Raw genomic sequence first — 20,863 nt, forward strand, 5'->3', positions numbered from 1 at the left:
AAAAAATATTTTTATTGATTTTAGAGAGAGAGGGAAAGGGAGGGAGGGGGAGGGAGGAAGAGAGGGGGAGAGAGGTGGGGAGAGAGAGGGAGGGAGGGAGAGAGAGAAACATTGTTATGCTATTCCACCCATTTATGCATTTATGCATTCACTGGTTGTTTCTTGCATGTGCCCTGATGGGACTGAACCCGAAACCTTGGTGTATAGAGACGACACTCTAACCAACTAAGCTAGCTGGCCAGGGGTAGTAATAAAAGTCTTTTTAAAAAATCTTCACCTGAGGATACTTTTCCATTGATTCTTTTTTAGATAGAGAGGGAGGGAGGGAGGGAGGGAGGGAGAGAGAGGGAGAGAGAGAGAGACATCGATGTGAGAGAGACACATCAATTGGTTGCCTCCCATATGACCTCGACTGGGGTGGGTATTGAACCCATAACTGAGGTACAAGACCTTGACCAGAATTGAACCTGTGAGTCTTGGGTCCATGGGCCATCTGCTAAGCCAAACCAGCCAGGGCAGTAATTCACTTTTAATTGTAATTTACAAAAGTATCAGTTAAAAATGTAAAAAACCCACAAAATTTGAGAAGCACTGTTTTCACTGACACCTACTTGAAGCAATAAACGATAATACATCAAGTTTGTCAACCACTGCACTGTTAACATTTGGGATGGAATAATTCTTTGTTATCCAATGCACTGTAGGATGTTTAGCAGCATCCTCAGTTATGACAACCAAAATTGTCTCCAGACATCAAATTTCCCCAGCAGTGAAATTGCCCCAGGTTGGGGAACCACAGCCAAAAGCGAGCCAAGGATGAGGATAGTAAATTGCCCAGGTTCCAAATTTATTGGCCAAATAAATTTAATCACTTTCCACATTGGTAAAATGGGTTAATAAAAGTACCAAATTTGTGAAGCAAAAATTTTGTACAGAATACATAAAGTGCCTAGAACAATATCTGGGGCATAGCTCATACAAAAAGGAATAGAAATTATAGATCCACAGGAAACCACAGCCTAGTGGTAGTGGGTAGAGACAGATATAAAAACAATTATTATATACAATTACATACAACGTGACAAATGTTCTGAGACAAATGAGTGAAAGACTATCTCAAAATGGTGTGTTAGAGTGAAGGTACAGTATTCAGAGAAAACATTAATATTTGAATTCCAAATACTGAGCCAGAAGGAAGGTGAATGACCTATTTGAGAGAAAACAGCAAAAGCCTGATGGCAGGACAGCTTGAAAGTGACTGGTGTGGCCCTGACCCACTTGGCTCAGTGGTTAGAGCGACAGCTCATGGACCGAAGGGTGAAGGGTCGCGGGTTCAATTCCCGGTCAAGGGCATGTGCCTGGGTTGCAGGTTTTTTTTTTTTAATCCTCACCCAAGGACATTTTTCCATTTTTTGTAAGATAGAGTGGGAGGGAGAGAGAGGGAGAGAGAGAGAGAGAGAAACATCGATGCGAAAGAGACACATCGAGTGGCTGCCACCCGCACGACCAACCAGGGCCAGGGACAAACTGCAACCGAAGTACATGCCCTTAGCGGGAACGAACCCGGGTCTCTCTGGACCGCAGGCAGACGCTCTAACCGCTGAGCCAAACCGGCCAGGGCTGGGTTGCAGGTTTTATCCCGGCCCCGAGGTCGTACTGGCGATCGATGGGTATGTCTATGGAAAAATATCCTGGGTGAGGACTAACAACAACAAAAAGATAGAGACTGGTGTGTTCTGCGACACCTTTAAGGCGCTTGGGAGGCCTGGACAGAAATCCCTGGACGGGTGGCTTGCGCACAGACTTGAGAGTGCAGTCAAGCACGCAGGGAGGCGTCCTAGGTTGTCTCGTTTCCTTACCAGCTCGCTGCAACTCGTGGAGACCACGAATCTCAATCTAGACCTGTGTGGGCAGAAGCAGGGAGCAGAGGTCTCGCAAACACAAACACACAATGTTTACCTCCTGACAAGTGACGCCCACGGAGGGCGCCGCCGCCCGCAGTCCCCTCAAGGCCAGACATTGATCTCCAAGGAAAGAGTACAAGGGTGAGGCCGACTCGGGGAAAGGAGGGGAGAATCTTACGGCTTCACTCCCTCCTCGCGAAGCAAATCATTCAATCCGAGGCCCCGCAGTGCACACCTGCTGGGATTTCCCTCCCTTTCTAAAAGTCACCCCATGCTTCTCAAATGCAAACCGCGGAGTTGGCCACAAACGCGGTCACAAACCTCATTCTCCAACCGAGACCCACGGGCAGGGTAAGCGCTGTCACTACTCACCAACGACTCTCCTCCGGAGCCATGTAGGGATCCAGGCTCCCAGCAATTCGCGCCCAAACAATCGAAAGCCCAGGAGACCCGGAAGTGGACTGGTAGAGACCGGAAAGGCCTGCAGCGAGAGGCAGGCCGCGAGCCACGCCCCGAACGTCATCAGGAGCGCGCCCACGAGGGCGCGATGGGATTGGCTGGAAGGAGGGCGTTGTCGGAAGACGCCCCCTGACTCTGGCTGGTGCTGTGGGGGGTCCAGCTTTGCGGACCCCTGACTGGTGGGCCCCGGGACGCCGAGGTCTCCCAAAGCCGGGGTCCGAAACCGGTCGGCCAGTGAGTAGGATTGTGCACCTCGGGGCACGTCAGCCTTTCCAACCCCTCCATTCTTCTGGCTCCTCTCCCCCACTTACCCGTCCTCTGAGCCTCTGCCCTTCCCACGCTCCCCACTTTTTCCTTCTTGACTTTCCTCTGTGACGGGATCCCGCTCTCCTCTGCCTTATCCTTAGGTTTAGATTCTCCACCGACCTCTCACTTTTAGGGAGGCCCTTGGGAGTGCGGAGGTACTGTTTTTAACGCCACAGGGGCCATGTCGCCGTGTCCCCTGGCCACCCGAGCGCTCCGAGGTTCCTCTAGGCCGAGGTCAGGTGTACGATGCCAGGGGGGTGCGTTGGTTCCACATGTTACTGCGAGGTTTTGGCTTTTTTATTTTATATTTTATAAGAGGTGGCGGTACTCAAAGTGACTTTCTGTATGTAAGTGGAGGTAACAGTAAGAGGTGGAATAGGAAAGACAGGTCTACATTGACATAAAACTGTAAAATACTGCCCTGGCCGGTTTGGCCCAGCGGTTAGAGCGTTGACCTGCGGTCCGGAGAGACCCGGGTTCGGTTCCCGCTAAGGGCACGTACTTCGGTTGCAGTTTGTCCCCGGCCCTGGTTGGTCGTGCGGGTGGCAGCTTCACATCGATGTTTCTCTCCCTTCCTCTCTCTCCCTCCCACTCTATCTGTACAAAAAAAAAATGGAAAAATATCCTCGGGTGAGGATAAAAAAACAAAAAACTGTAAAATACTAACTTGTCCTCCGTTCTGTCTAGAAAGAGAGCAGGCTGTCAGAAGCTCGGAACCATGGATAGTGTATATATGTGTAGAGTTTTAGATCACATGATTTTTCTCCCGATATGTTATATTTAATGATTTATTTATGCTAATATTTAATTTGCACGCTCAGTGTTGCCACCTCCAACCCAGATTGGCTGAACATTGGAAGTGGCTAATTCTCGAAGTATTAATGTGGAGCTACATGTAAGCCCAAACTGGAAAGTTATTTGTTTTTTTTTTTTTCTTTTTTTATCCTCACCCGAGGATATTTTTCCACTTTTTGTACAGATAGAGTGGGAGGGAGAGAGAGGAAGGGAGAGAGAGAAGCATCGATGTGAAGGGACACATCGAGTGGCTGCCACCCGCACGACCAACCAGGGCCGGGGACAAACTGCAACCGAAGTACGTGCCCTTAGCGGGAACCGAACCCGGGTCTCTCCGGACCGCAGGCCAACGCTCTAACCGCTGAGCCAAACTGGCCAGGGCAAAAGTTATTTGTTTTTTATGTTACTTCTTTGAATGCTTGAAGCCTCTCTTGATGGATCTTCTGAGAAAATTTAGAAGTCCTGTTGCCATCTGCAGTAGTTGTGTTCTTCTTGAAAAACGATGTCTATTTCCAGCCTGTACCAGTTAGCCATGTGATTTTCAGGAAGTCACCTATGTGGGGCTTTTCCCAATCATTTGTCCTGGTTTAGGAAAGCCCCATGAGTATTTTGTGCGAAATAAGTGTGATATTTCCTGTCTACAATCTAGTCTCAGACAGTTTTCAAATTACCTTTTATATTATTACTACTCTAATGGTTCAGTTATAACTTAATTATTTTCCTCACCCACCTTTGAAGCTGGTACATGTAGTGTATGGCTTGCAAGAAAATAGATGACAAAGCCTCCAGGGATTTAATAGAATAAAAATCATAATAGCTTTTAAGAAATAATGGGAATTGTTTTAGTTGTATTTCCTTCCATTAGACTGTATTCTATGTATTTCTAGCTAGTTGAACATATTGTATTTACAATCCTGATTCTTTCACTTAATACTTTTTAAACCTGTCTCCCCTTGATAAATATCAGGACCACCCCAAAAGCTCCTCTCTTGCTCCCTTTCTGTACTAGTCACCATAAGTAACTCTTCTCCTGACTTCTAATGTCAAAGACTAGTTTTGGCTATTTTTTAAGCAGAGGGAGCATGTATTTTATATAGTAACTTTCCCAGGAATGATGTTCCTCACTGGAAAGGCATAATCATTTCTGAGAATTCTTGTACATATTGGCAATTTGTTTTCTGAGTGGTTAAAGCAGTTAATACTTACAACCAGTGGTTTATGTCTTTTGTTTCACAACCCCCTAACAAAAGTTGGGTATTCTTATTTTCTTTTAAGCTTTAGTAAATCGATAGGTAAGAAATGGTATGGAAAATAGAATTTTAAACTCACATTAATTTTTGACTTATCCATTATAAAAAATATCGCATGATGAATGTATTAATAAAATTTGCATCTCAAACTCTTTTAAAATACTAGGTTCTAACAAGTAGTAATTCAGGTGAATAGTTTACTGATTTGCGGTGTGGGATTTTGATCAAGCTATTTTACTTATTTTTGTGGACCTTAATTTCTACATATGTAAAATGATGGAATTGGACTTAATGGGACTTAGGCTCCTAGTGTAAGACTCTCATCTAGTTATAGGGAATGTACAGCTCTAGCTCTAATGCCATAGCAATGTATAGACTAGCAGAGAAGATTATATATATATATATATACATACACACACACACACACACACACACACACACACACACATATATACAAAGGGGTGGGCAAATGTAGGTTTATAGTTGTTTGAAATAATGCAGTAATTAATAAGTAATACAAGAATAAAATGATTTTCATACAACTGTAAACCTACTTTTGTCAACCCCTATATTGAGAGATGTATATATGATTAAATATACATGTGTTTTATATAAATGTCAAATAGATCTTACATAAATAAATGTATTTTTATTTATTTATTTATTTATTTATCCTCACCTGAGGACATTTTTTGCATTTATCTTCAGATAGAGGGAGAGGGAGAGAGGGGGGAAGAGAGAGAGAGAAACATCAATGTGAGAGAGACACATCGACTGGTTGCCACCCACACAACCCCAACCGGGCCCGGGACAAACTGCAACCAAGGTACATGACCTTAGTGGGAACTGAACTCGGGACTCTCTGGTCTGCAAGCTGACGCTCTAACTGCTGAGCCAAACTGGCCAGGGCAATAAATGTGTTTTCTATAAGCATAGAAAACCATTTTATAATATGTTGTTGAATGGGAAATGATAGATGTGTGATAGTTTTGTAGATTATTAAAGAGGCCATTTAGCCCAGCTTCTGGACAAGGAGAGGCTGTGAGTATATTAGTTAAATTCAAGGACTTTGAAATGAGACTGCCTAGGTTCAAATGCTGGCTCTTTATTGCCTCAGTTTCCTAGTCTGTAAATGGGATAATAGTAGTACCTTTCTCTTGGTGCTGTGAAAATTAAAATAGCTACTTTATGGATAAAATTCTGAGGGCAGTACTGGGCACATAGAAAGCCCTACATATTTGAGATGATGCCTTAGCTGAATTAGCCAAAGAAGAACATTCTAGGCAGGTGGAAGAGCAAGAGCAAGTCAAAGAACATTGACAGATGCAGGGAATTGTAGGTAATCTAGTATCTATAGAACACAGAATGTGTGGAGGACAAAGGCACGGATGAGTCTGAGAGGTAAGCAGGTAAAGAAGGACTTGAATGCCTGTTTGTCTTCCTTACCACTGTTTTTATTCAGCAGCCAATACAATGTCTGTCATTAAAGTAAGTAATAAATGAAAGTATTTAAAAGAAAGTTTTTTTCTTTATTGATTTTAGAGAGAGAGGAAGGGAGATGGAGAGGGAGAAACATCAATAAGAGAGAACATCGATTGGCTGCCTCCTGCATGCCCTACACTGGGGATTTGGCCCACAATCTGGGCATGTGTCCTGACTGGGAATCGAACTGGTGACCTCTTGGTGCATGGGTCAATGCTCAACCACTGAGCCACACCGGCCAGGCATTAAATGAAAATATTTTTAATGAAAAAATCAATTAAGAGGTTATATACTTTATCCTGTATACAGTGCAGAGTCTTTGAAAAATCTTTAGAGCAGTTTGACATCAGATTTTGGTGCCAATGTATAGAATTGATTAGAGGAGACCAAGACTAGTCAGTAAAACCAGCTAAGAGACTATTGTGGAAGAAGACCAGAACAGTAATAGTTGTTGAGAAGAGAGGCCAAAGTTACAAAATATCAGGTACAGGAAGCAGAAAAGAGATGAAATTATACTAATACATTCTCTTCCTTCTCTTTTCTCTTTTCACCAATAGCTCTTTTGCCCCTCTCTTGTAAGTAAATATACACTGTGCTTTTTTTTCTCCTAGGTCAGTTTTTGTTTCTGTTGGGCGTTTTTCGTGCTCCATCATGTTGAGGGCCAAGCATCGGCTTTTTTGGCTTTCACCTCATCACCTGAAGCAACTAAAAGAGGCATCAGGCTCCAGACTTACATGGCAGCGACTTCTACACCAACAACAACCCCTTCACCCAGAATGGGCTGCCCTGGCTAAAAAGCAGCTGAAAGGCAAAAATCCAGAAGACCTGATATGGCGAACCCCAGAAGGAATCTTGATAAAACCCTTATATTCCAGCAGGGATACCAAGGACTTACCTGAAGAACTTCCAGGAGTAAAGCCATTCACACGTGGACCGTACCCCACAATGTACACCTTTAGGCCCTGGACCATCCGCCAGTATGCTGGCTTTAGTACTGTGGAAGAGAGCAATAAATTCTATAAGGACAATATTAAGGGTGAGAGTTTATTGTGAGATACAATATTTATTATCAAACATACACTTTCTAATCTTGGCTTTTTTTTTTGAGGCAAGGCTGGTTAATCTCTAAAGATAATATTTATTTTAGAATTTTGTAGTTTAGATTGAATGTTTTTTTCCACCTTCCATGGTCAAAATATAGGTAAGCCAGAATAAAATACTCAATTCTTGAAGGCAAATAACACTTATATGCACATTATGTAAAATGATATAGGTGAAATGAAGTTGTAAGAACAGAGACATTGGCTTTGTCTTTGAAAAACTTGTAATAAACATTATTTTAGGATAGGAATTGGAGGAGAAAATGATTTAAGTGGTACCTGAAGAAAGTAATAAACAATAATGTGGTACAAATATATTCAGTGCAATCTGGCATTCATTCTTTGAAAATCTTATTTACTATTTCTTCTTTCTGATCTACAATAAAATCACATTGTTTGAATGCTAAACTTGAGGGTCTTTAAGTTTCTATTGGCCATGGAGGACTGAACTTATATTTAGTGTAGAGTATTTTAGTTTTTTGCATGATTTTTGTAGTTGTTTCCCAGAATATTTGAATAGCCCAGTCATCCTGTAATGAGCATATTAATAAAAGAACAAAAATAAGTAGGTGACCATACAACTACTAGATTCTGTTAACTGTATATAAACCGCCAGATTTTTACATAAATTTTAAAAATATTTTTATCAAAAACTTAAAATTAAAAAAAAAAAAATCCTCAGATATACGTGAGGTTAAGGGAGGTATTTTCCTTTGTTTTATTCATTCTTTTTTTTTTTTTTATCCTCACCCGAGGACATTTTTCCATTTTTTATTCAGATAGTGTGGGAGGGAGAGAGAGAGAAACATCGACGTTAAAGGGACACATCGAGTGGTTGCCACCTGCACGACCCAGCCAGGGCTGGGGACAAACTGCAACTGAGGTACGTGCCCTTAGTGGGAACCAAACCTGGGTCTCTCCGAACCACAGGCTGATGTTCCAACCACTGAGCCAAACCGGCCAGGGCATTTTATTCATTCTTATACTGAGGTCTGGAACTCAATTTGTGCATTTTAGCATATGGAAACAACTGACTGTTTTAGGAAATAAAGTATCTATTTAAATTTGTTTTGACATTTACATGCATAAAAATGTTTGTTATAAAAGCATACTATGATGAGATGAATCAACACTTAGTAGCAATAGGCAGATCAGTTTACTTATATGCCACACTCTTTAATCCTACATTATTTTTTCTTTATATATTTAGCGGGCCAACAAGGATTATCAGTTGCCTTTGATCTGGCAACACATCGTGGCTATGATTCAGACAACCCTCGAGTTCGTGGTGATGTTGGAATGGCTGGAGTTGCAATTGACACTGTGGAAGATACCAAAATTCTTTTTGATGGAATTCCTTTAGAAAAAATGTCAGTTTCCATGACCATGAATGGAGCAGTTATTCCAGTTCTTGCAAATTTTATAGTAACTGGAGAAGAGCAAGGTGTACCTCAAGAGCAACTTACTGGTACAATCCAAAATGATATACTAAAGGAGTTTATGGTCAGAAATACTTACATTTTTCCTCCAGAGCCATCCATGAAAATTATTGCTGACATCTTCCAATATACAGCAAAGGTATCCTTTGTGTTTATTATAGGTTTCTGTAGTTCTTTGAATATAGGAATTTTTATAAAATACCATAAGCTAATTTGAATTTGTTAACTGAGTCAAGTAATAGTTATATAAAGTCAGGTGTGGGTTTTTTGTTTTGTTTTTGTGTATATATGTTAGGTGGGTTTTTTCTTTTTTTTTTTTTTGTCTTTACTAATTTTATCATCTTTCGTTAGCTGTAGAAATCTGGACACGAGACATTTACTGTATTTTCTTTATTGTTAAAATTTTTATTCTCTGATAATTGTTATAATCAGAGAGGACTCATAATTTACAGTTCTTCATTTCTCTCCAGTGTTCAGATTCACCTATGAATAGACACTGGTGTCAGACAGATGGCGATTAAGATATCAACTTTATTTCTGCTAAAATTGGATTAGAGCAGTGATTTTTAACCACTTTGCTGTGGCACACTGGCGTGCTGCAAGGATTTTTAAAACTTGCAGTACCTGACTATTTAGTCAGGGTACTGACCTCTTTTCCCTTAGATCATCAAAATAAAAAAATGACAAGGGCCAACACAAGAATAGCCATCCAGTGTGAATGAATCAAAATTATACCTAATTATTTTTCAGATTAGCAAAAAATATATTTTTTGGTTTGCTGCAGAATTCTAGTAATTAGTTTATGTGTGCAAGGAGATGAAAGGGTTAAAAATCTCTGTATTAGAAGATATCACTTCTATCTGCAACTACAATGAGGTTCCTAATATTTCACCCCTGAATTAGGTTCGTCTTTTCTCAATCAAAGTGGTGGGAAAAGAAGGGTCTTACAGTGTTTTTATATTAACAACAGTCCTTCCATAGGAACCCCAAAGTTTCTTCATTTTTCTCTGAGTAATTCGTATGTTTTTCCCCATCATTCACACTGCTTCTTTTTTTTTTTTTTTTATCCTCACCCAAGGACATTTATCCATATTTTGTTCAGACAGAGTGGGAGGGAGAGAGAGAGAGAGAAACATCGACGTGAAAGGGACACATTGAGTGGTTGCCACCCGCATGACCCAACCAGGGCTGGGGACAAACTGCATCCGAGGTACATGCCCTTAGCGGGAACTGAACCCGGGTCTCTCTGGACCGCAGGCCGACGCTCTAACCGCTGAGCCAAACCAGCCAGGTCACACTGCTTCTTGATGGCAATGCTCTCCTCCTTCTCAACTTTAAAGTTAGACCATTGTTTCATAGCAAAGGGTAGATCTCTCCTCTACCATTAAACTTTGTCTCTTACCTCATAATTGCTATTATCTCAGAACTCTTGCAAGCATTGTGTACTCTCCTCTTGATATTTAGCCTTTACACTTTGCAATTTTATTTATTTTCATAGATTCCATCTGCTCATGTGAATTGTATTGTATAGAATTGTACATTTCTGTCACCCTTTTAAATTTCAAGAACGCATGCCCAGGAGGATTGCATTTAGCAGCATATGACAAACACAGATACACAAATAGCAGTAGCTTAAACTAAATGGGAGGTAGTTCTCTTTTGTGCAGAAGTTGTAAGGTGGGCTGTCAGGAACTGCTGCAGTCACCAGTGTTCCAGTCTCCTTTTATCTGGCTTTTCCTCTGTTAGAGTGCCAGCTCATGGGTAAGGAAGTAGGTGGGTCAGGGGTGTTTGTGTGAAGAGAGGGACTCAGCTCCTCTGATAAAAGGTGAACTTCCAGAAGGAGCCAACCGAACTTCTACAGTGGGCACACACACAGTAGTGAGAAGATTGGAAATACAGTTCTTGCACATTGGCACTCTGAATTTATGGCTTAGGTATTACAGGAGAGTAGAGAATCTAGCAGTCTGAGCTGTCACATGCTTGGACATTTTACCTTGTAAAAGATCCTAACGTCATCTCCAATTTCAAAATTGCTTTATATAGTCCATCATATAAGTGATAAAAGTGCCAGTTTCAGATATTGATCAAATAATGTGTTAAAGTAACTAAACTTATATTATTCCTTTAAGAATTTTTAATTGTGGCAAAATACACAACAAAATTTATCATCTTAATCATTTTTAAGTATGTAGTCAGTGGCATTAAATACATTCAAATTGTTGTGCAACCATCACCACCATCCAGCTCCAGAACTCTTAATCTTGCAAAACTGAATCTCTATACCAATTAAATGATAGCTTTCCATTCTCCCGTCCTCCCTCACCTTCCCCCACAACCCCCATTCTACTTTCTATCTTTATGAATTTGACTAAATACCTCATATAAATGGAATCATACAGTATGTATCTTTTTACAACTGCCTTATTTCACTTAGCATGTCCTTAAGGTGCATCCATGTTGTGGCATGTCAGAATAGCCTTTTTAACACTGAATAATATTTCAGTGTTCCAGTATTTTTATTGTTCTTCAAATAGTCTGCTACTAAACTTCTCTTGGTAGAGAAGCACATTTGTTTCCTTGCTTCTTATTTGTAAACTCCAAATATATTCAAGTAGTATCTCAATTCCATGTAATTCAAGCCCCTTATTGCTTTTGTGATGAAACATTTTAAAAGAGCTTTTGATTGGTTATAAGTAAAATGTTTGCAAAGTAAAATGTAGATAATCCATATCATATGCTAGAATAACTGATGTTTTGAGTGCTTACTGTGTACTGACATAATACTAAGTGGTTTAGATGATTCATTTTATTTAATTCTACACGTCCATGAGGAAGGTACAATTATTATCTGTATTTTATACTTTAGGAAATCCAGGATTAACAAGGTTTAGAAACTTGTCTCCAGTCAGTCTCTTGGCTAGTTAAGTGACAGCTAGAATGTGAGCATTGATTCCAGAACCTATGTTCTTAACCAATGCATTGAATTTCTGTCATTTAGTTTTTTTTATTTTATGTTTGGTTAGTTTTTTTTTTTTTTTAATTTTTTTACTGATTTTTAGAGAGGGAGGATGGGAGAGAGGGAGAAGGGGAGAGAGAGACACACATTAGGGTGAGAAACATCAATTGGCTGCCTCCTGCACGTCCCCTACTGGGGATTGAGCCTACAACCCAGACATGTGCCCTGACTGGGAATCAAACCCACAACCTTTCTGTGCATAGAACAGAGCCACATACACCAGGGCTATGTTTGGTTAATTCTTGAGAAAGTTGTTAATTGTTTTGGCTCTTTAAAATATGTGTGATATGTACCCTACCTAACATGAAATTTTAGGGGCATAGTGGAAATGCTGTTTTCTTAGTGATTATGGGAGAAAGAATCTAAGATATGCTTAGCATTAAATATCTTAGTAAATCAAATTGAAATCTTTGATTTTTAAGCCATGCATTTTATCTTGTTTTGTCTTAATATATAGTACTTGGGATTGAATTATTTTTCTGTTTTTTTCCTGCATTGTGTACTTAACTCATGTTCAATGACTTCATTCAAAGAAGATATTAATAACAAGTAAATAATAATTTATACATATTCAACAAATTAGCCCAAAGTTATGAGGTCTTAGGACCGCTTATGATGTCGAAGTCATTGGTTTTGAGTTAGAGATGTCTTTATTCAGTTCTCAGGACAAAGGTTATATTCCTGACCTAAGCCAGTTAATTTTGAACTTGAAACTTTTGGTACTAAAGGTTGGTTGGTGCAAATTCCTTTTCACTAGAAACAAAATAGGTATGGTTCTTAGGATAATGCATTGGATCAGCCATTTAAATTGGAAAGTGAATTAAATGTAACAAAGTAAGCATTAAATATTTAGTATATTTGAGTTGAACATCATTTAAAAATAACATTGTACTTTATAAAACAGATTTAACAGAACCATTTTCTATTTTTATTTAGAGTTGTGTTTTTTTCTTTCAATTTTACATAGCACATGCCAAAATTTAATTCAATTTCAATTAGTGGATACCATATGCAGGAAGCAGGAGCTGATGCCATTCTGGAACTGGCCTATACGATAGCGGATGGGTTGGAGTACTGTAGAACTGGACTCCAAGCTGGCCTGACAATTGATGAATTTGCACCGAGGTGAGTAAATTAAACTCGGATATTGCCTCAACATTTAGAAAATGCATAGGACCATTTTATGAGTGTACAGCAAAATATATTGATAAACTGAATTTGTATCTGTAAGTGTTGTACTAGATTCTACAATGCTTTATCTGAGTGTTAATAAGGGAATACTGTTTATAAATAAAAATCAGGATTAAATTTGACCATACTTCTTGGTAAATAAGAGGAATCTTGTTTCTTAATAGAGAACACAATTAACTGGCACAGTTTGACAAATAATATTAAAATGTGAATTATAATGTTTAAGACATTAATATTATTAAAAAATTTTTTTCATTTAAAAATACAGAAGTCACTACATTTTATTTTTTTAATCTGTTGCACTTACAAGTGTTTTGGAATGCACAGTGTTATTAAAACATTTTGTTTCAAACACCTTGTGTTGTTTTTTTTTTTTTGGTATGTGCCACTAGCGGGAACTGTACCCGGGACACTCTGGTCCGCAGGCTGACACTCCAACTGCTGAGCCAAACCGGCCAGGGCTCAAATACCTTGTTAATAAAATTGTATAAAAACATGAAAAAACTTAAATGAAGTTTATGAAGTATTTAATTTGGAAGTCAAAATAAGTCTGATGAGCAATAATTTGCTAAGCTTTGCTCTGGGCCAAGCGCTAGGGACATAGCATGTAGAAAACATGGCTTCTGCCTTCAGAGAGTTTAGACTAGTGAATGCTCCTTATACGAGGGATTGTTGCATACTTTTTATGACAGCAATTCTCAAAGTGTGGTCCAGGGAGTCCTGGGAGCCATTAAAACCCTTTCCTGGGTCTTAGAGATCAAAACAGTTGCTATGATTATATTTAGACTGCCATTTTCACTTTCATTCTCTCAAGTGTATGCAATGGTATTTTTCAGAGACAATATAATATGGGATGTAACAGATTGAATGCAGAAGCAGATATGTGACTCGAGCTATCTTCCTTGAGCCACACATTAAAGAGATTTGCAAAAATGTAAAACAACAACTCATAATTTTTTGCTTTAAAAATGTATTATTTTAGTCCTGGACGGTTTGGCTCAGCGGTTAGAGTGTCAGCCTGTGGACTGGAGAGGCTCGGGTTCAATTTCTGCTAAGGGCTTGTACCTCGGTTGCATTTGTCCCTGGCCCCGGTTGGCGTCGTGTGTGGGGCAGCCAGTCAGTGTGTCTCTCTCACATCGATGTTTCTCTCTCTCTCTCTCTTCCCCCCTCTCTCCCTCCTGCTCTATCTGAATATAAATGCAAAAATGTCCTCAGGTGAGGATAAAAAAAAAAAGTATTATTTTATATAAAAATGTTACTTATCTTAACATGTTGTAGATTTGTTATTTCTAAATGAATAAATATATATAATATTGAGAGTCCAGCCGGTGTGGCTCAGTGGTTGAGCATCAACTCATGCACCAAGAGATTGCCTGTTCAATTCTTAGTCAGGATACATACACAGGTTGTGGGCCCGATCCCCAGTGAGGGGTATGCAGGAGGCGGTCAGTCAGTGTTCTCTCTCATCGATGTTTCTCTCTCTCTCCCTCTCACTTCCTCTCTCTCTAGAAAATCAATAAAGGAAGAAAAAAAATATTGATAGATATTATCCAAGTAAAAAAGTTTTTTTTTTTTTTTAATCCTCACCCGAGGACATTTCTCCATTTTTTGTACAGATAGAGTGGGAGGGAGAGAGAGGAAGAGAGAGAGAGAGAAACATCGATGTGAAAGAGACACATCGAGTGGCTGCCACCCGCACAACCAACCAGGGCTGGGGACAAACTGCAACCGAAGTACGTGCCCTTAGCGGGAACCGAACCTGGGTCTCTCCAGACCGCAGGCCGACGCTCTAACCGCTGAGCCAAACCGGCCAGGGCTAAAAAAGTTTTCTTTACTAATTTATGAGAATCTAAGGGAGCTTGAGGCCAAAATATTTGAGAACTGCTTGTTAAGAACTTCTAGCTGGGTGAAAAAGGTGAAGAGATTAAGCAAAACAAAACACAACAAAAAACCCTAAGACCCACGAACAAACAAGCAAACACACAAAAAACTCAGGTACAGCCAATAATTTGGTGATTACAGAATGAAAGGTAGATGGAGAGAGGTCGAAGAGAGTATTGGGTGGGGGGGGGAGATAAATGGTGATGGACAGAGACTTGACTTGAGGTGGTGAACACAATACAATATACAGATGACATATAGAATTGTACACCTGGCACCTATATAATTTTATTAACCCGTGTCACCTCAAATTCAGTAAGAAATAAAAATAAAACACAAAACAATAAAACCCCAAAACAAAAACAAAACTTTCAAGTGTATATCAAGAATTTTTATGTTACAGTTTCTTTACTTAAGGCTTACCTTGTTTTACATAGAGTTTCACAACTTTTGTGTCTTTAGACCCAAGCAAGTAACCTAAATGTGTACAGGATACAAGGTAAAAGGAGTAGTGAGTTGGAAACAATTGGGAAAATATATGCCTAGACCAAATACATAGTCATTCTTTTTAAAAATACTTAATTGAATTGCTGTTCAAACAAAGCAAGTTTGTAGTTTTATTGCCTTTGTAGGTGACCCCTGCCTTTGGGTATTCTTTAAAAAAAATTTTTATACACACACACGCACGCACGCACGCACGCACGCACGCATGTGTATGTGTAATGAATAATTCTTTAAGGACACAAAGAAACAAAAAAACAACAAAAAACAACAACCCAATTTTAAAGTGAATTAATTTTTACCTGAAGCAAACCAACACAGCTGTTTCTTCTGTATGCATAAAACTGTACTTTTATATGTTAGATTTAAAGTTACTGAAGTATATAGTTTTATTTTAATTTAAATTAAGTTGAAATTAGTATCTGACATTGTTTTTAGTGTGTGATACAATTAGTTTTATTTTCCATTTTATATTGTTAACTGTAATCAAATTCTGGACTTAACATTACTATTTTAGGTTGTCTTTCTTCTGGGGAATTGGGATGAACTTCTATATGGAAATAGCAAAAATGAGAGCTGGTAGAAGACTTTGGGCTAACTTAATAGAGAAAATCTTTCAGCCTAAAAACTCGAAATCCCTTCTTCTGAGAGCACATTGTCAGACATCAGGATGGTCACTTACTGAGCAGGTATGTATAAATGAAAGTGTAGAGTTGTAGTAACAAAGCCATACTTTTCTTGTAAGCAACATGACACAGTCAGGATAGATGTAAGAACCTATCTGCTACTATTTGAAAATCATAATTATTCTGAAGCATAATTCATACTTGTTTTTACACATATTATAATAAATAAAATGGACTCCCTCTAGTGGTTAACAATGGAAAATCATTTAAATCCCATTTTTCATGTTTTACTTTTATTTATTTTTTATTTTTTAGAGAGAGAGAGAGATAGAAATATCGATGTGAGAGAGAAACATCGACCATCTGCCTCCTGCCTGCTCCCTGCTGGGGATTGAGCCTGAAACCCAGTCATGTGCCCTGACCGGGAATTGAACCAGGACCTCTCGGTCTATGGGACAATGCTCAATCCACCGAACCACACCAGCTGGGCTCATGCTTTACTTTTAAAAAGGAAAAAAATGTGGTGAGGAAGAAGTACAAATCAAAATTTAATAACTTGTTTTAAATAATTTTAAGAATAAAAATTCATAACTAAACTGCCTAATTAAATTGATTATATATATTTAATTATAGTTATATGTTTGAATAAGCATGCATGCAAACAGACCATTTAAAAACTATCATCACTTGGGGAATTTATTTTGATTTAATTTTATTTTATTAAAGTTTTTATGGTGATCTTTTTTTACATGCCTTTATATATTAAAGTATTTTGATAAATTTTAAAATAATTTTTAACATTAAAATTAGATTGCTTTATGCATTTAAAAGTGAATAAAACTAATATGCTCCATATTAAATATAACTTCATGTCCTTATAAATGGAGAAATATACATTTCAGGATTAGAAGGGACTTTAATAATTGTTTTTATCTTGACTCCCTCATTTTTATAGCTAAGGAAATTGAAGTTTAGAAAGGTTCAATGACTTGTCCAAATCACAATTAAGAAGACAATAACTCATTTATTGAGTATCTGTTTTGGGTATATCTTGTGGTAGATACTTCAAGGTATACAAAATAATTAGGAGATAGGGAATTATGAGATGAAGGATATTATAATCTAAGTAGACTAGGTGTACATTTATGATCACTTATGGAAGAATAAGGAATATAAAAGTAACAACAAATATTTAATATTTCAGGGATTATAAGAGGTAATATTTTAGTGTCTAAGCACAGACTAGACATTTTGACTTTTAATTCTAAGTTTGGGTTGTTTACTAATTTGTCTAAATTTATTTGATATTCTAAATCTAATATAGACTTTGGCAGAAAAGTATGCAGCAACCACTGCTCAATCATGTTATCTTTTATTGCTGTTATATATATATATATATCAACTGTTGCCTTGGTTTTCTTTTTTCATCAAATATCCTAGGATCCTTACAATAACATTATTCGTACCACAATAGAAGCTATGGCAGCCGTCTTTGGAGGGACTCAGTCTTTGCACACAAATTCTTTTGATGAAGCCCTGGGTTTGCCAACTGTGAAAAGTGCTCGAATTGCCAGAAACACACAAATCATCATTCAAGAAGAATCTGGGATTCCCAAAGTGGCTGATCCTTGGGGAGGTTCATATATGATGGAATCTCACACAAATAGTGTTTATGATGCTGCTTTGAAGGTCAGTTTCCTTTTTGAAACTTTGTTTTCAAGATTTACAAGTTTATAAAGATTTATAGATGTTTTGATTTTTAAATAAAATTATTTATAGATTTATTTTAAGATTAATAAAATGTTTGCTGGGAAAGGGGTGTTTTAGATTTGACTGTCTAATATTTGAAACTGAAACTTAATTTTAAAAATACATGTGCATTTGTATTAATTTATTGAAAGACTTAAAAAGGCAACTAGATCAAAAGGCTTATAACAAAAAGCAACACAGTGGTCCTCTGTCCTCCACTTGCTTTTTTCCTGCTTCCTTGAGTTAGCTACATCTTTTGTTTTTGTTTTTATCTCCATATTTTAGAATTAGAGTTGACCCTTGAACAACATGGGTTTGAACCTCACAGGTCCACTCATACATAGATTTTTTAATGTAAACATGTAGTTGGCCCTCCATATTCCTGGGTTTTGCATCCCCAGTTGGGAATCTGAGGATGCAGAGTGTCGACTGCATTGTTCTATGCATTTTATGTAAGGGATTTGAACATCTGAGGATTTTGTGTCTGTGGGGAGTCCTGGAATAAGCTCTCTCTATATCATTGCGGATGCCAAGGGATGACTGTGTATAACTTTTTGGAGAGTCAAAAGTTATACATGGATTTTCAACTGCATGGGAGTTGGCATCCCAAATCCCTGTGATGTTCAAGGATCAACTATACATGTATATACTGTTTGAATTCCATCTGTTTTAAACATTATCTGTTGCTTTGCTACTCTGGTAGTTTGGCATTTTAGCTGATTCATACTGTTTTTTTACCCTGTCCCACACTACTAATATAACTGTATCTCAGTATCAGTTTTTCCCAAGTCCTCTAATGTTCTCGTTTGGTTTAGACTGGTTTCTCTCGAGACCACTGCTGTCGTTTACTTCCCTTTGCCATTATCCTGGGAATTCCTTTCATCTCTGCTGTGCTGAATCTGTATCCGGAATCCTGTGTCTATCTCTGTTGATTTATCCCTAGTTATTAAATCACATCTCATAGTAAACTCCTCAAAATGGTGCATTGGGGATGAATTATTTGTAAGTTTGTATGTTTGAAAATGTGTCTATTCTACTCTCGCATTTTGATTGATGGTCTGGCTAAGTTGAAATTATTTTCATTTGGGAGTTTGTAAGCAAATTTGTAAGCATTGATCTTTTTTCAGTTTTTTATTCTAGCTTCCAATATTTCTGTTTAGAAATCTAAAGCCATTCTCATTCAGGATCTTTATTTCTGAAAATTTGTGTGGATGTACATTGGTATGTGTATAATTCCTCCATTGTATTGGACCTTTGGTGGACCTTTTTCATTTGCCTTCTTTTTCGTGTTCTTATAGCTCTGGGAAATTGTCTTGTATTCTTTTTATGATAATTTCTTCCCTGCCATGTTTTTGTGGTTTCTTTTTCTAGAATTCCCACTTATCAGGTAAGGACCTTCTCAGGTGATACTCTGATATTCTTATCTGTTCTATAATCCATCTTTGAGTTTTTGTTCTGTTTTCTAAGAGAGTTGTCAACTTTCCCTTTCTATTTAAACACTTTAAATTCATGTATCATATTTTTCATTTCCAAGAGCTCATTTTTGTTTTCTAATTTTCCTTCTTGTACATTAAAACAGAAGCTCTTATTATTTTTTGTTTTCTTTTGCATCCCGTATGTCTGTTTCCTCTGTGTGCCTTTGTCTTCAGTATTATTATTCAGCACGCAGGTGTTTATTTTAGTAAGACGTCTTACCCTAGCCTCCCTCTGTACTTCATGTTTGCTAGAGCATTGCCTCTCTAGTTTGCCTGCAGACAGGAAACTGCTTCCCCTGACAGAATGAGAGGGGTCGTTGCAAATTCTCAGGTAGTCCCCCTCTTTTTGTCTTCCTATCTTACCTTTGGCTTCTGCTGAGTCCAATACAAATTCCTCTTTCTTGAATTCTTCAGAAGAAAGCACGTTTGATCTTCCTTCTTTGTGCTAAGTCAGCTCCTATTATTCCACCACCCCTTTTCCACCATTTCATTTACATAGAGGCTGTGATTGAAGGTTTACGTGGTTTCTGGTGTCAATAAAGATGGAGTTATATCATTATTCTGCTGCTCAAATCAAAAGTACAATTGCATTTTGAAATATTTTTTAAATGTGTTTTTTATTAATTTTTATTTTAGAGAGAGAGGAAGGGAGAGAGAGATAGAAACATTGACATGAGAGGGAAACATTGATCAGCCGCTTCCCGAACGCCCCCCCCACCAGGGATTGTGCTCGCAACCTGTGTGCACATGCCCCGGACCAGAATCAAACCAGGATCCCTCAGTCCACGGGACAGCGCACAATCCAAGATGCTACAACAGTCGAGCTTGAAATATTTTTAAAGAGTCTTTGTTTAAGTAACTATGAAAACTTTATTTATTTATATAACTAAAAATAAAGATCAGAGAATTTATGTTATCTTTAGTTTTCTCCCAACACCTAAGTGAGAGATTTGGTTTTATTTTCTAGAATATACTTGTTAGTTTTTCTGTTGACTTTTTAGCAACTTTAAACACAAATTTAAAAAACATTGAATATCATTGACATATTGTATTAGTTTTAGGTGTACAACACAATGATTTGCTATATGTATATATTGTGAAATGATTACCAGAATAAGTTTTTTGTGTTTTTTTTTTCAGAATAAGTTTAGTTAACATGCATTACCACACAGGGTTACACATTTTTTGTGTGAGGAGGAATTTTAAAATCTACTCTTTCAACAACTTTCAAATATAAATACAGTGTTATTAACTCTGCAGAATTTCTAATTAATGCTCTTGATGTTAACTTAATTCTTATAAATCACTAAATTTACCACTAAAATAATTGAATATGAGTAATTATGTAACATAAATTTGAATAGTTTGTAAAAATAGTTTATATTTCACTTTATTCATCTGTTTTTCTTATTAGCTCATTAATGAAATTGAAGATATGGGTGGAATGGCCAAAGCTGTTGCGGAGGGAATACCCAAACTTCGAATTGAAGAATGTGCTGCCCGAAGACAAGCTAGAATAGATTCTGGTAAGATAAAGTAGAGAAGTTAATATGTGAAATCCAGTATTTAAAAAGAAATAGTTATTTCTGTTTGAAGATAACATTTATAGTTAATAAAACAAATTAATGGAAAAAAGGAGATGTGGGTAAAATGTTTTTCATCTAAATCTATCCATCTGTCTGTCTGTCT

At 37.9% G+C, this 20,863-nt stretch overlaps 1 protein-coding gene across 1 annotated transcript in view; it reads left to right on the top strand.

Annotated features, from left to right (window-relative positions):
* Positions 1-2,458: 2,458 nt before the first annotated feature.
* The window catches only part of MMUT (methylmalonyl-CoA mutase), a 33,078-nt gene continuing 14,673 nt past the window's right edge, over positions 2,459-20,863 (top strand). The window contains exons 1-7 of the mRNA XM_036248873.1: positions 2,459-2,597; positions 6,808-7,232; positions 8,507-8,874; positions 12,719-12,876; positions 15,842-16,013; positions 17,391-17,639; positions 20,589-20,700. Of these exons, the coding sequence (XP_036104766.1) occupies positions 6,848-7,232; positions 8,507-8,874; positions 12,719-12,876; positions 15,842-16,013; positions 17,391-17,639; positions 20,589-20,700 (1,444 nt within the window). The 5' untranslated portion in view covers positions 2,459-2,597; positions 6,808-6,847. The remainder of the gene's footprint in view (positions 2,598-6,807; positions 7,233-8,506; positions 8,875-12,718; positions 12,877-15,841; positions 16,014-17,390; positions 17,640-20,588; positions 20,701-20,863) is intronic.

This window comes from Molossus molossus, unplaced genomic scaffold (genome assembly GCF_014108415.1).
Source record: "Molossus molossus isolate mMolMol1 unplaced genomic scaffold, mMolMol1.p scaffold_m16_p_8, whole genome shotgun sequence".
Classification (NCBI taxonomy): Eukaryota; Metazoa; Chordata; class Mammalia; order Chiroptera; family Molossidae; genus Molossus; species Molossus molossus.